This window comes from Lepus europaeus, chromosome 23 (genome assembly GCF_033115175.1).
Source record: "Lepus europaeus isolate LE1 chromosome 23, mLepTim1.pri, whole genome shotgun sequence".
Lineage (NCBI taxonomy): Eukaryota > Metazoa > Chordata > Mammalia > Lagomorpha > Leporidae > Lepus > Lepus europaeus.
Genome location: NC_084849.1, coordinates 16109456 through 16123374, shown reverse-complemented (window position 1 = coordinate 16123374; position 13919 = coordinate 16109456). Strand labels below are relative to the sequence as shown.

At 48.8% G+C, this 13919-nt stretch overlaps 1 protein-coding gene across 1 annotated transcript; it reads right to left on the bottom strand.

Annotated features, from left to right (window-relative positions):
* Positions 1-1054: 1054 nt before the first annotated feature.
* DYNLL1 (dynein light chain LC8-type 1) lies at positions 1055-3422 on the bottom strand. Its single transcript, XM_062182020.1, has 3 exons — positions 3305-3422; positions 2963-3100; positions 1055-1449 (listed from the first exon to the last, which is right to left on the bottom strand). The coding sequence occupies exons 2-3, from the start codon at positions 3092-3094 to the stop codon at positions 1312-1314; spliced, it is 270 nt and encodes an 89-aa protein (XP_062038004.1). The 5' UTR covers positions 3095-3100; positions 3305-3422; the 3' UTR covers positions 1055-1311.
* Between the last annotated feature and the right edge of the window lie 10497 nt (positions 3423-13919).

The window sequence follows — 13919 nt, the reverse complement described above, 5'->3', positions numbered from 1 at the left end:
TCCCTTCTACAGACTAATTTTCACAATACCTCATTCTTAACAGCCACAATAGATTAACCTCTACTCAAGTCCTCCCAGTCCAAATGTAGCACAGTTTCACCAGGACCTCTGAACCCTTACGTTCTGGTAAACACATTTCTGAGATGTTACTGACCTAATCTTACGATGAGGTCATCACCCCCTCCTGTCAGATCCTGGGGGATCTGGTCCTTATCCTGCTTGCTGCTTGGAATTTCCAGTTTTACACCATATAGACCAAGTCTGAAACAAAAAGCTTTGTTCCCAGGTAAAAAGATTCGAAGTCAGGACCCTTGCAATTTTCCAGTAGACATGGGGACTGTCTCTGGTGTAGCATTGTTTCATTTTTATGTAGGAAAGACACCTGACATATTTACTTAAGATTGCAGTCTAAAATTAATAGCAGGAACCTTTGATAAAGGTTACTTATCCACAGCTTCAACTAGGTCTTTTGGTGGAAAAATCTTCAAATCACATATTAATTTCTGACCACAGCTAAAGCACACACTGCAGGCTTAAAGTTTAAATTCCTATAAAAAAACTTTATTAGATAAGCATGGAGAACTGCTCAAAACTGATTTTCTCTATTAAGATCACCTTCTGTCTTTTTTGGGGGGCAAGGCAGGGAAGGGGGACGGCCGAGAGCATTGCATTATCCCAAGTGTGTGAGCTTAATTTCCGTTTGAACCATAGAAAGCTGACAAGGCTGCAACACATCCAGAACGTTTCTATAGTAATACCTCTTAACAGTAACACTGTCAAATGCTGGTTTTTTCCTCCACATCGTTAAAGCTTCTCTACCATGCATTTTGCAATATGTACCACAGCTGCAGGTTGGGTATGAATTAGACTCGAGTACAAATGGTTAGCCTATCATATTACATCCCACAGGAACTTCTTTCAGGGACTCAACCTCACCAACTTGATCAGGTGGTCAGCCATCTTAAATGTTATTTGAACATCTTCAATGTTACTTGAATAAACTAGCTCACACACACATACTCATCTCCAACAGATTTATTTTTTAAAGGAATGAATTGAGAGAAAAAAAAAAAAAAAACATGGGGAAGACAAGTATGGAATAGAAAATAAATACAAATGTAAGCTGTTTGGCTAATTGCTTTATAACCACAACAAACTAGTACAGAGAATGCCCTGTACAAAACACAATAAAGGTTCAAAGATTGAGGTGTTCCCTTAGCAAGGCTGAAGATTCAGTCTCTGGTATTTGGAATTTCGGCTGCAGTCCTTGTTTTTGGATGGATCACTGGGTTTGTGGCAGAGTCCATGCTTCTAACCAGATTTGAACAGAAGAATGGCCACCTGGCCCAGGTAGAAGTAGATGAAGTGTTTGGTTTCATGTGTCACGTAACTACCGAAGTTCCTCCCCACAATGCAGTGCCAGGTGGGGTTGTACTTCTTGTCAAACTCCTGGGAAAGAAACAAAAGAAAATACTAGAATTTTAGTGCTAAACCAGAAGAGTCTGCCTCCTGGGTAAGTCAGAGCCTGTAGAGGCAGAAAGGAGGTATTTAGCATCTGCAAATTCTCAGAATGAAAGAATGTTCCCCCGTTCCAAATCGCCTACACAATGCATTAATGCAAACAGCTACAATCTGAGCTAAGATGGGCATGGGAGTTGAGGTCAAAAGCAGAAAGGTCAATCTCAAAAATGGGGCTTTGTTGTAATGGTAACTATACCTTCACACCTTCTAATAGTCACTGGCAGGAGGTAACCTCAGTTGTAGTTCATATTCTGTGCAAACAGAACTACACCTTATGCACCCAAAATAGGAAAATTTCAGCCAAATACTCCATTTGAACCCATTCCTTATCAGAAAGATGCTTAACTGCGCTCCTGCATCACTGTAACGTCCAAACCACAAAGCTTCGCATCACAATTTAAGGGGATAAGACAACTAATCACTCCACTGTTCCTATAAGAATGCTGGAAGCAGCAGACCCTGACAGCAAATCGGCCACATTCTATCCTTAATATCCTAGCCCTGGTTTCCACGTTACTAAGATGGGGCACATCTACTAACTGGTACTCAAGGTTAGCGAGTTGCAGAAACACACTTTCCCCCTTCACCCCAAGGGGCACTGGGGTTAGTTAAATTCGTCACTAGGTGACTACCCAAGCAGGGCCACCAAGGTAATACTTCTCTGAAATTCTTACAAGTCGTTGTGGCAAGTTATACAAAATTTTGATACTCTTATAGAACACTTAAGAAAGGAGTCTGCGAGTATGATTTAAAAATTGCATTGATTTCAAATATACTGCATCAAAATAAACTTTTTAAAAAAATCCATGTTATTGTATTACCCTCGTGGCGCACGCCGTGTTAGTCTCTGTAAGTATATTAAGAGGTCCCTTACAAGCTAGATGCCCGCCCTGCCGCCTTCGATGTCTGTTCCTCCCATTCTCTGCGGGAACCTTCCAGGGCTTAGGCCGCCGGCCTCCTGCTCCACAGCAAACAGAGCTCGACCAGGGCCCGATCCTGCCAGCCGGCGGCCGGCTGCCGAGCCCCCGGGCCAGCCGCCAGCCCCCAGCCCCTCAGCCGCTTTCCCCGAGCGCCGACTCCCTCCCCCGCGGAGGGCTGGCGCCCTCCTCCCGCCCCGCTGCAGGCTGCAGACGCCCCCGCAGCTGCGGCTCCCGAGCGAACGCCCAGACGGATCCCGGCGCCGGGACCGCGGCTCTCCGAGCCTGGAGACCGTTGCTAGGTGGCGCTTTCCCCCGCCGAGCTCGATTTAAAAACAAAACACAACCAAAAACTTCAGGCGCCGAGGGTCTGCGGTTCCGACCGGGGCGCAGGATTCGTCTGCGTCCTTTCTGGAAGCCTCTGCTCCCGAGCCGCCCCGCGCTCTGCGGGCGCCGGGCCCGGGCGGAGGGACCGAGAGGGCGGCGCGCCCCGGCCCCGGCCCCGGCCCCGGCCCCGGCCTCACCTTCTTGATGTGGGCCGCGATGTCCTTCTCGATGTTGTATTTCTCCAGCGCTTGAGTGGCGCACTCCACCGAGTCCTGTTGCATCTCTTCCGACATGTCCGCGTTCTTGATCACCGCCTTGCGGTCGCACATGGTTACCTGCGGGGGAGGGAGGGAGGTCCCGACAAGGAGTGAGGGGTTGGGGTGTGGGCCGCGCCTCCAGCCCCGGTCCGCGCCATCCCGGGACGACGCCCCCCAGCCCACTTCTCAGGACCCTAGGGCTGCGCCGAACGCATGGCAGGGTAAGTCCGGTGCGGGAGGAAGCCACGCAGCAAGGACCCCCCGGAGTCCCGAGTCTCTCACCGTGGAGCTGGGGCTGACCGACCGGACCGGTCTCCTGGGGTAGGTGCTGACACCGCTCAGGCCAGGCAAGAGACAGCGTCGCTAGCGAAGCCGTGGCGCATCTAAGCCGCCCCACGCCAGTAGCCACCGCCTAGTGCCCAGGCCCCGCCCTACTCCCCTCCAGCCCCGCCCCCGCCTCGCGTCCCTATTGGCTTAACGCAGCCCACGGAATTCTCCCATTGGCCCACGAACTCAATGGTTCCCCCAGGATCTTTCTCTTGCATTTTGTTGCAGACCACAATGCACCGCTCACGGCGTCGGTTGCCCGGGCAATGGGCCTCACGCGGCGGGGCCCACCCGCCCGGAAGGTGGGGCCGGGCCCGGAAGGTGGGGCCGGGCTGGGTCTCCAGGACCAGCCCGCGCCGGCTGGAGGCAGGCGGGCGGGCGGGGGTAACGTTTCGCAGCCCGGAGGGATGGCTCCGCTTCTAAGAAGTTAGACGAGGGCTCGGACCCCCGGACCCCCGCCCCGCCCTCAGTACGGAGTCCACCGGTTCTGAACGGGGGCCTCTCGCCTCTCGGAAGGACTTCCTCGGATTGGATTTCAAAAGATTTGAGGACCCAGATACGGCACGGTCTCGTTCCACTCTCCAGGGGAGTGACCAGAGCCTCCCTGCGTCCTTCTCTTGTCCACCTGCTCTTCATCAGCCTAGCCCTTTAACAGCGTGACCAGGGCATGAGCCCCGCGGTGGAAGAGGCGGACAGGACTTCCCCAGAACAGCGCGTGGGCAGCCACTCAATCCAAGGGGCTTCCTCCAGCGCTCCGTTTCCAACTAGGGGAGCCAGTGCTTACCGGCTTGGGCATAGGCGTGGGCGCCCTGCCCCTGCTGGTGGCCTGGGAGGGCACCCACCCGTGTGGGCGGGAGTTCCAGGCTCTGGGCTTCGGCCAGGCCTTTGCTGACATTTGGGGGGATGAGCCAGCGGACAGAAGATCTCGCTCTGCCTTTCCCTGTCCCTTTCAAATAAACAAATCTTGAGAAAAAGATGGAGAGCGGTGGAATCATCTGATGGTGCCAGAACCTGAACCTCTGGGTGCTATATACATATGTGTTTATATAAAAGTTCAGGAAAATGGAATTAAAAGAAACATTTATTTTACCACACAGAAAAATTGAATCTACCCGTACAAGGGGTCTGCAACAACATTTACGGAGGATGTAGCTTATGAAAAACCTGCGTGGATCTCGGAACTTTTTTGCAACCAAAATTAACATCTTTTAATTCCAATTTTCCACAAGCTTTTTGAAGTTCCCTTCTATATACTTATGCCTCTGATCTATGGCTTAGCCAGCTTTGCGGTTTGGGGCTAGAAAGGGCTGAGGGTGAAGTGGCTCAGATAATTAGGATAGCAGCTGTTTACTGAGTCCAAGTTAAGCAGTAGCTGTGGCTGTCTTCAGTTACTCCCCACAACAGCTGTGCCCGGGACCACCTTCCTCCTGCCTGCCCTCCGCAGCCTCCTCATTTAGATTTCAGCTCAGATATCACCTCCCCTGACACCCTTCAGTTACTCTCTGCCACCCTTTATTCTCTCCATTGTGTGTGCCTGGTTTATCCCATCAGAGAAATTAGCTTCTGTATTGATTTCCTTAGTTATTGTCTGCCTGCCCCTGTGTGTTTTCTGTGCTTTGTTTTCAGCGTCTAATTCAATGTCTGGTATGTAGTACGCACTCAAAAATATGCATCTAATTAAAAACATACCAGATCTTTTAAAGAAAGATTTATGACTTATTTGTTTATTTGAAAGGTAGAGGGACAGAGAGAGAGAGAGAGTTCTTCCTTGCATAGGTTCACTTCCCAAATGCCTGCAGCCAGGGCTGGACCAGACTGAAGCCAGGAGCCAGAACTCCATCTGGGTCTCCCACGTGGGTGGCAGGGGCCCAAGCACTTGAGTCATCACTTGCTGTCTCCCAGGATACATTAGTAGGAAGCTAGATAGATACCAAAAGAGCCAGGGTTCTCGCCACTGTGCCACAAGCCCCACCCCAGATACCAGATTTTATGTCACCAATTTTACAGATTTAGAAAATTGATTTTCCCAAGAAAATGCCATTTATAAATGAATAAGCTCCAGGTCTGAATGACATCAGAATTAGGTTAATATATCTAGCTTAGGGGCCAGCACTGTGGCATGGCAGGTAAAGCCGCCGCCTGCAGTGCTGGCATCCCATATGGGCGCCAGTTCAAGTACCAGCTGCTCCACTTTGGATCCAGCTCTCTGCTGTGGCCTGGGAAAACAGTACAAGATAGCCCAAGTCCTTGGGCCCCTGCACCCACATGAGAGACCCATAAGAAGCTCCTGGCTCCTGGCTTCAGATCGGCTCAGCTCCAGCTGTTGCGGCCAACTGGGGGGAGAACCAGCGGGTAGAAGCGCTCTCTCTCTCTCTCTCTGTAACTCTACCTTTCAAATAAAATAAATCTTTAAAAATATATATCTGGGCCGGCGCCGAGGCACAGTAGGTTAATCCTCTGCCCGCAGTGCCGGCATCCCATATTGGCACCGGTTCTAGTCCTGGCCATTTGGGGAGTGAACCAACGGAAGACCTTTCTCTCTGTCTCTCCCTCTCACTGTCTGTAACTCTACCTCTCAAATAAATAAATAAAATCTTTTTAAAAATATCCATAGCTTATTTATAACTTTGAAGGAAAGGAGTGTGGAATGAAATGATGTTGAGGCTTTCTAACAGATAACAGGATGTTATTTAATAAATTAGGATAGGCATCTCTCCATTGTAGCACCTGCCCTTCTCTAGCATCTCCTGTGTTTATAGCACTCATCTCAATACTATCTTTTTTTTTTTTAAAGTGAAAGATGCCATTGGAAACTAGGGTCTTTCTGGCCTGTGTTTAGCCCTAAAGACTCTGCAGTATGGTATTGTTTCTAGGAACCAAAAACTCTTCTGCTTTTTTCATTTTTTTTTATCACTCATTTCTGCATAATCTTTCTCATTGCCTTTTTTTTTTTTTTTTTTTTTTTGGACAGGCAGAGTTAGACAGAGAGAGAGAGACAGAGAGAAAGGTCTCCCTCTTTCTGTTGGTTCACCCCCCAAATGGCCGCTACTGTGCCAATCCGAAGCCAGGAGCCAGGTGCTTCCTCCTGGTCTCCCATGCGGGTGCAGGGCCCAAGCACCTGGGCCATCTTCCACTGCCTTCCCGGGCCACAGCAGAGAGCTGGACTGGAAGAGGAGCAACTGGGACAGAACTGGTGCCCTAACAAGGACTAGAACCTGGGGTGCCGGTGCCGCAGGCGGAGGATTAGCCAAGTGAGCCACGGCGCCGGCCTCTCATTGCCTAGTGATCGACGCACCCCACAGTGGGGCAGGCAACAAATGTCCTCTGGTTATCACAAAAAAAGCACTGCACAGCATCTGGGTGTTTGAAATACACACCCAGGATCAGTTACACTACCATCCCCAAGGAGCTGCTAGGCAACAGGAAAGTAATCCTTCCAGTATCATAGCTTTGGGAGTTTGAAGAGACTTTTTTTTTTTTTTTTTTTTTTTTGACAGGCAGAGTCCACATCACGCTGATCCAAAGCCAGGAGCCAGGTGCTTCTCCTGGTCTCCCATGCGGGTGCAGGGCCCAAGCACTTGGGCCATCCTCCACTGCCTTCCCGGGCCATAGCAGAGAGCTGGCCTGGAAGAGGGGCAACCGGGATAGAATCCGGTGCCCCAATCGGGACTAGAACCCGGTGTGCCGGCGCCACAAGGCGGAGGATTAGCCTGTTAAGCCACGGCACCGGCCTGAAGAGACTTTTTTAAAAAATATATATTTATTTATTCATTTATTTGAAAGGCAGAGGCAGGGAGAGAAAGAGAGGTCTTCCATCCAGTGTTCACTCCACAAATGGCCAAAACGGCCAGAGCTAGGCCAATCTGAAGCCAGAAGCCAGGAGCTTCCTCCAGGTCTCCCACATTGGGGCAGGAGTCCAAGGACTTGGGTCATCTTTTTCTGTTTTCCCAGGCCATAGCAGAGAGCTAGATCAGAAGTGCAGCAGCCGAGACTCAAACCAATGCCCATATGGGATGCTGGCACTGCAGGCAGCAGCTTAACCAGCTACCAAGCAGGTAACATTAATGAGCTGAGATGAGGAAAGTGGCACAAGAAGGAATAGTGGGGATGGTGGTAAGCAAAAGAACTCCCCTTCAGAGGTGCTAGGCAGATGTTGTCATTTAAGAACGCTGACTCCATGTTGTAAATTCTCCTAGTTTTAAAGAGAGATCAGAAATCTGGATCGGCAGCTGGACACTGACATCTCATAGGAGCACTGGTTCAAGTCCCAACTGCTCCAGTTCTGACATAGCTCCCTGCTAATGCACCCAGGAAAGCAGTGGAGGATGGCCCAAGCATTTGGGTCCTGCCACCAACATGAGAGACCTGGATGAAGTTTCTGGCTCCTGACTTCAGCCTAGCCCAGCCCAGGCAGTTGTTGTCATTTGGGGAGTGAACCCAAATGGATCCCCAGTGGATGGAAGCAATCTCTCTGTGTGTGTCTCTGCCTCTCTCTTTGTAATTCTGCCTTTCAAATAAAATAAATACGAAAGAAAGAAAGGGAGAAATCCAGATCAATAGGGCTGGCATTCAGCTGAGACACTGCTTGGGATGCCCGTGACCCATATCATAGGGCCTGGGGTTTGAGTCCCCGCTCTGCTCCTGATTCCAGCTTCCTGCTAATGCACACCCTGGGAATCAGCAAGTGATGACTCAAGTACTTGGATCCTTGCCACCCATGTGGCAGACCCAGACTGATTTTCTAGTTCCTGACTTTGGCCTGGCCCAGCTCCAGCTGTTGCAGGCATTTGAGGAGTGAGCCAGCATTTGGGAGTGCTCTGTCTCTGTCCCTCTGCCTTCCAAACAAATAAAATAAAACATTTAAAAAAAATAAATCTGGGTTATTTTATGGAAACTGTCATCACCCTAAAGTGTTGGTTACAATCACTTTTTGAAACTCTGCTCAGTCTAAATATGGCCTGTGGGCCTCATTTGCAGCCTCTTATCTAGTTTGATACCAAACCTAGTGCTCTTTCCAGCACATCAGACAAGTTGGCTTACCCCTGGATGTCATGGGGTTCATACTTTGGCAGTGAATGGAGCATGAAGCTACACCACTTGGCACTTTATGCTTGCTGAATGAATGCTGAATAAATGAATGGGTGCAGGACCAAAAAGCCTTACTTAGAGCTACACAAAGCTAGCATCTGGTGCAGTTAATTTTTAAGATTTACTTATTTGAAATGCAGAGGAGAGAGGGAGATGGAGAAGGGGAGGGAGAGGGATATATATATATATATGTATATATATATATATATATATATATATATATATATTTAGAAAGAGAGAGAGAGTCTTCCTTCTACTGGTTAACTCCCCAAATGAAGGCTGAAATTCCACCTGGGTTTCCCACATAGGTGGCAGGGGCCCAATTACTTTCCCAGGCACATTAGCAGGGAGCTGGATGCAAAGTGGAGCAGCTGGGGCTCAAAGTGGCATTCTCATATGGGATGGAAGAAGAGGTTTAATCCATTGGGCCACAACACCCACCCACCCCAGTGCAGTTTTTATTGGCATCAGGGAGAGTTCAGCACATTGCAGACATGGGGATTCCGTGAGAAAAAGGAAGAAAGTGGAGGCAAAAGCATTCCATTGTTTGCTGATCAGAACCATTCCATCGGGTCCTTTTAAAATTTTAATTAATTTATTTTTATTTTATTTCAGAGACAGAGAAAGATCTCCCATCTGCTGGCCCACTCCCCAAATGTCCACAACAGCCAGGATGAAGCCAGGAGCCTGGAGCTCAGTTTGGGCCTCTCATGTGAGTGGCAGGGACCAAAACACTTGAGCCATCGTCTGCTGCCTCCAGGGTACACGTTAGCAGGAAGCTAGAATCTGAGGTGGAGCTGGGCTTAAGCCTAGTCACTCCGATATGGGAAGTGAGTTTTCTAAGAAGTATCTTTTAAAATTAAATATTTATTTATTTATTTGAAAGGCAGTGTGACAGAGTGGGAGAGACAGACAGACAGACACACACACACACACATACACACAGGGCAGGGTGGGGGGAAATTTTCCATCTGCTAGTTCACTTCCCAAACGCCTGCAACAGCCAGGGCTGTGCCAGGCCAAAGCCAGGAACTCTATCTAGGTCTCCCACACGGATGGGAAGAACCCAAGAACTCGGGCCACAATAACTGCTTCTCAGGATGCATTAGTGGGAAGCTGGATTGTAAGTATAGAGTAGCCAGATTGAAACTAGGCACTTGATTATGGGATGCTGGCTTCCCAAGTATATCCATGTAGGCACCCACTGTGCCACAACCCCTGCCCCATAAAAAAATATTTATGGCATTTTCTTTTTGCTATCTTTTCATCTTTTTTTGAAAGGCAGAAGAGAGATAGAGATCTCCATCTGCTGATTCATTCTCCAAATGCCTACAGCAGCTGAGGCTGGACCAGGCCAAACCCTACAGTCTGGAGCTCAGTCTGGGTCTTCCACTTGGGTGACAAAGACCCAAGTACTTGAGTCATCACTGTTGACTCCCAGGGTGTGCCTTAGTTGGAAGCAGAAAATGGAAGTGGAGCCAGGACTCAAACAGGTGTGGGATTCAGGGATCTCAAGTGATATCTTAACCATTGTATCTAATGCCCAACTCTAAATAAACAAAAATTTAAGGGGCCAGCACTGTGGCATAGCAGATAAAGCCGTTGCCTGCAGTGCCAGTATCCCATAAGAGCGCTGGTTCAAGTCCCGCTGCTCCACTTCCAATCCAGCTCTCTGCTATGGCCTGGGAAAGCAGTAGAAGATGGCCCAAGTCTTTGGGCCCCTGCACCTGCATGGGAGACCTGGAAGAAGCTCCTGGCTCCTGACTTCAGATTAGCGCAGCTTCAGCCATTGTGGCCAATTCAGAAGTGAACCAGCAGATGGAAGATCTTTCTCTCTCTCTCTCTCTCTCTTCTTCTTCTTCTTCTTCTTCTCTCTGTGTGTAACTCTGATTTTCAGATAAATAAATAAATCTTTAAAAAATTAAAATACAAAATAAAGAATGCATCTAAAGACCTAGCCAAAATATGGTAAATGGTAGCTATTGCTACCATATGTTAGGTATTTTGGACCCATTATCTCCTTGGATTCTAACAGCTCTATGGGTTAAAAACTATTGGTCCTTATGACACAGATGAGGAAACTAAGATTCAGAGAGGTGAAGCCCTCTGTGTAAAGTCATACTGCTAGGAAGTGACAGAGTTGGGATTTGAATCCTGGTCTGACTCCACAGTCTAATGTGGTAAATGGAACTTTTGGGCTATACCAGCCTCCTAGAGAAAAATGATTGGGTGTTTCAGAATAGAGTGCCTGTAGACTGAGTCCTTATGGGGACCTGAACTACATGTCAGATGACAGGTGGATGGATGGAAGGATGGATATTTTGGGATAATTCAGCCACCAACACTCCAAACTTGACTCTCGCATGGTCTTTGACTGCCCTGATCTCCCCTGAATGGAATCACCTTTCCACTTTGGCTATGAGACTTTCCCAAGGCCCTCAGAAAGCCCTTCAGAAATGTTATTCACAAGCAGTCTGAGGGATTCCTTGCAGGGCCTGCAGTTTTCCCTATGCACAAACTAGCTAGCAAGGACAACAGTCTGCTCCACCTCCACCTCACCAGTGCCCCAGGATGGCTCTGTTCTCAACCCTGTCCGATAATCACTTTTCAAGCTTTTGGGGACCTTGGGCTTTTTCTTGGCCTAGGAGTTCCAACTCACCCTTATCTGAAAGGAAGTGTGAGATAACCCTGCAACTCCAGAATTGATTCAAGGACCCCCACCCAGACAGGAGGGGCCCTATGGGAGAGTAGAAGGCCTAGGCCTGAATCCAGAAGCTTCCTCCCCATAAAGAAGGACTGGCACTAGCCTGGGGCTGGCAAGGTAGCTAAGCCTTGGTGCCAAGGACTGCACTGCAGTGCAGGCAGAGCAAGGCCAGACAGGCTGAGACAACTTGGAAGAGAACCCTAACCTCTGGCCAACAGCCAAGCATCGCCTGACTAGACTGACACTCTGCTATTCATGAGGACAACAGACTAAGTCAGGCACATCCAGAGGGGCCAAAGAGGTCCCCTCTGCTTCCAATCAGTGGGCAGAGCCACCCAGAGCAGATATTAAAGGCAGACTTTGAAGGCAGGGTATGCATCCCTGCCCTGCCGCCTACTAAGGGATGCAACCTTGGGCAAGTGAGTCCATCCCTCTGAGTTTGTTTCCACATTTGTAAAATGGGGATTGTAACAGTCTGTTTCTCAGGGACAATCAGAAGATAGTGAGATAATACAAGTCAAGTATGTAATACAGTACTTGCACGTGGCAAAGATCAATGGCACTAGCTATCAATTTTCATTATGGCCGGCGCCGTGGCTCAACAGGCTAATCCTCCGCCTTGCGGCGCCGGCACACCAGGTTCTAGTCCCGGTTGGAGCGCCAGATTCTATCCTGGTTGCCCCTCTTCCAGGCCAGCTCTCTGCTATGGCCCGGGAAGGCAGTGGAGGATGGCCCAAGTGCTTGGGCCCTGCACCCGCATGGGAGACCAGGAAAAGTACCTGGCTCCTGGCTTCAGATCAGCGTGATGCGCCGGCCGCGGCGGCCATTGGAGGGTGAACCAACAGCAAAAAGGAAGACCTTTCTTTCTGTCTGTCTCTCTCTCTCACTATCCACTCTTCCTGTCAAAAAAAAAAAAAAAAAAAGGATTAAAGTAGAGGAAACTTCATTATTGTGCTGATTGTCACTGGCCTGGGACACTTGGTTGTTACCTCTCCTGATTTCTGGGAAGGCCAATTAACAATTTAGCTTTGGTAAGGTGGAACCGTAGTATGAGTGACTCCACTGTGATGTTTTTTTTTTTTTAATAGATTTATTTTTATTTATTTGAAAGTCAAAGTTACATAGAGAGAGAAGCATAGAAAGAGAAAGAGAGGTCTTCTATCCGATGGTTCACTCCCCAGATGGCTGCAATGGTCGGAACTGCGCGGATCCGAAGCCAGGAGCCAGGAGCTTCTTCTGGGTCTCCCACGTGGGTGCAGAGGTCCAAGGACTTGGGCCATCTTCTACTGCTATCCCAGGCCATAGAAGAGAGCTGGATAGGAAGTGGAGCAGCCTGGACTAGAACCGGCACCCATATGGGATGCCAGCACTTCAGGCCAGGGCGTTAACCCACTGCACCACAGCACTGGCTCCTCCACTGTGATTGTTAGTTTGGCCTATTGGGGCCTAGGGCAGGAGCTTAGTCTGAAACACTGGCCTCCTACAACTTTCATTTAACAATGTTTAACAGCCTCCTTGACCTCTACCGACTAGATGCCAATCGTGTTGCACATCCTATTTAAATAAACAAAAATGCAGATTGTGCCAAATATGTACTGGAGGGAAAACTGTTCACTTCAGTTGAGAACCACCCTAAGTAATATGGACTGAGTCCAAATGTCACAGATCCCAAACTCAAAGCCCATCTGAAGGAATGTCTATAACAGATCACATTAGCTCCAGTACAGGATTGGATTCTGCAGTTTGCCCTGGGAGCTAAGGAGCCCCCTCCGACTCAGTAGATAACCTCAGTGTCACTCTGTAATTACATGCAAAGGGGTCTCCAGTTAATTCTCAAGTTATTCCAGGGTTCCAAATAAAGGGACAGGTGGTTGGTGCCTGATTTCTGGCATTTTCATTTTGACTGGGAGAAAATCTGACTCTGCAGAAGCAGAACTGGAATTGGTTCAGATTTATATTACTGAATATTTTTAAGTGAGACAAGCACTGTCCTAGATGCTGGTGATGCAAAGGAGAACAAAAGAGGAGAAGTTCTCTTTCCTTTTTTTTTTTTTTTTTTTTTTTTTTTTTTTGACAAGCAGAGTTAGACTGTGAGAGAGAGAGAGAGAGAAACAGAGAGAAAGGTCTTCCTTCCATTGGTTCACTCCCCAAATGGCTGTCATGGCCAGCACGCTGCGCTGATCCAAAGCCAGGAACCAGGTGCTTCCTCCTGGTCTCCCATGCAGGTGTAGGGCCCAAGCACTTGGGCCATCCTCCACTGCCTTTCTGGGCCACAGCAGAGAGCTGGACTGGAAGAGGAGCAACCGGGAAAGAATCTGGCGCCCCAACTGGGACTAAAACCCAGGATGCCTGTGCTGCAGGCTGAGGATTAGCCAAGTGAGCCGTGGTGCCGGCCAAGAAGTTCTCTTTTCATGGAACTTATATTCCAGCAGGAGAATAAAAGATAATAAACAAGAAAAATATTTAGGGATGCTGGTAAGTGCAATGGATAAAGTACAATAAGAAAACCAAGTGACAGGGTGAAGAATTCTTGTTTTAAGGTCTCTCTGAGAAGGTGCCATTTGAGCCAAGACTTGATGACCTGGCTACTGGATGGAGCATGGAGCAAGCCAATAGAAACAGGGAGGCCAGTTGGAGGCTACTAGAACAATCCAGGTGAGAAGTGATGGGCCTTGGACCTGTGTGGTGCTGGCAGAGACGGGATGAGAGATGATCAGATTCTAAATACATTCTGAAGATGTTGCTGACAGAGTTTGTGATGAATTGGAATGCAGAATA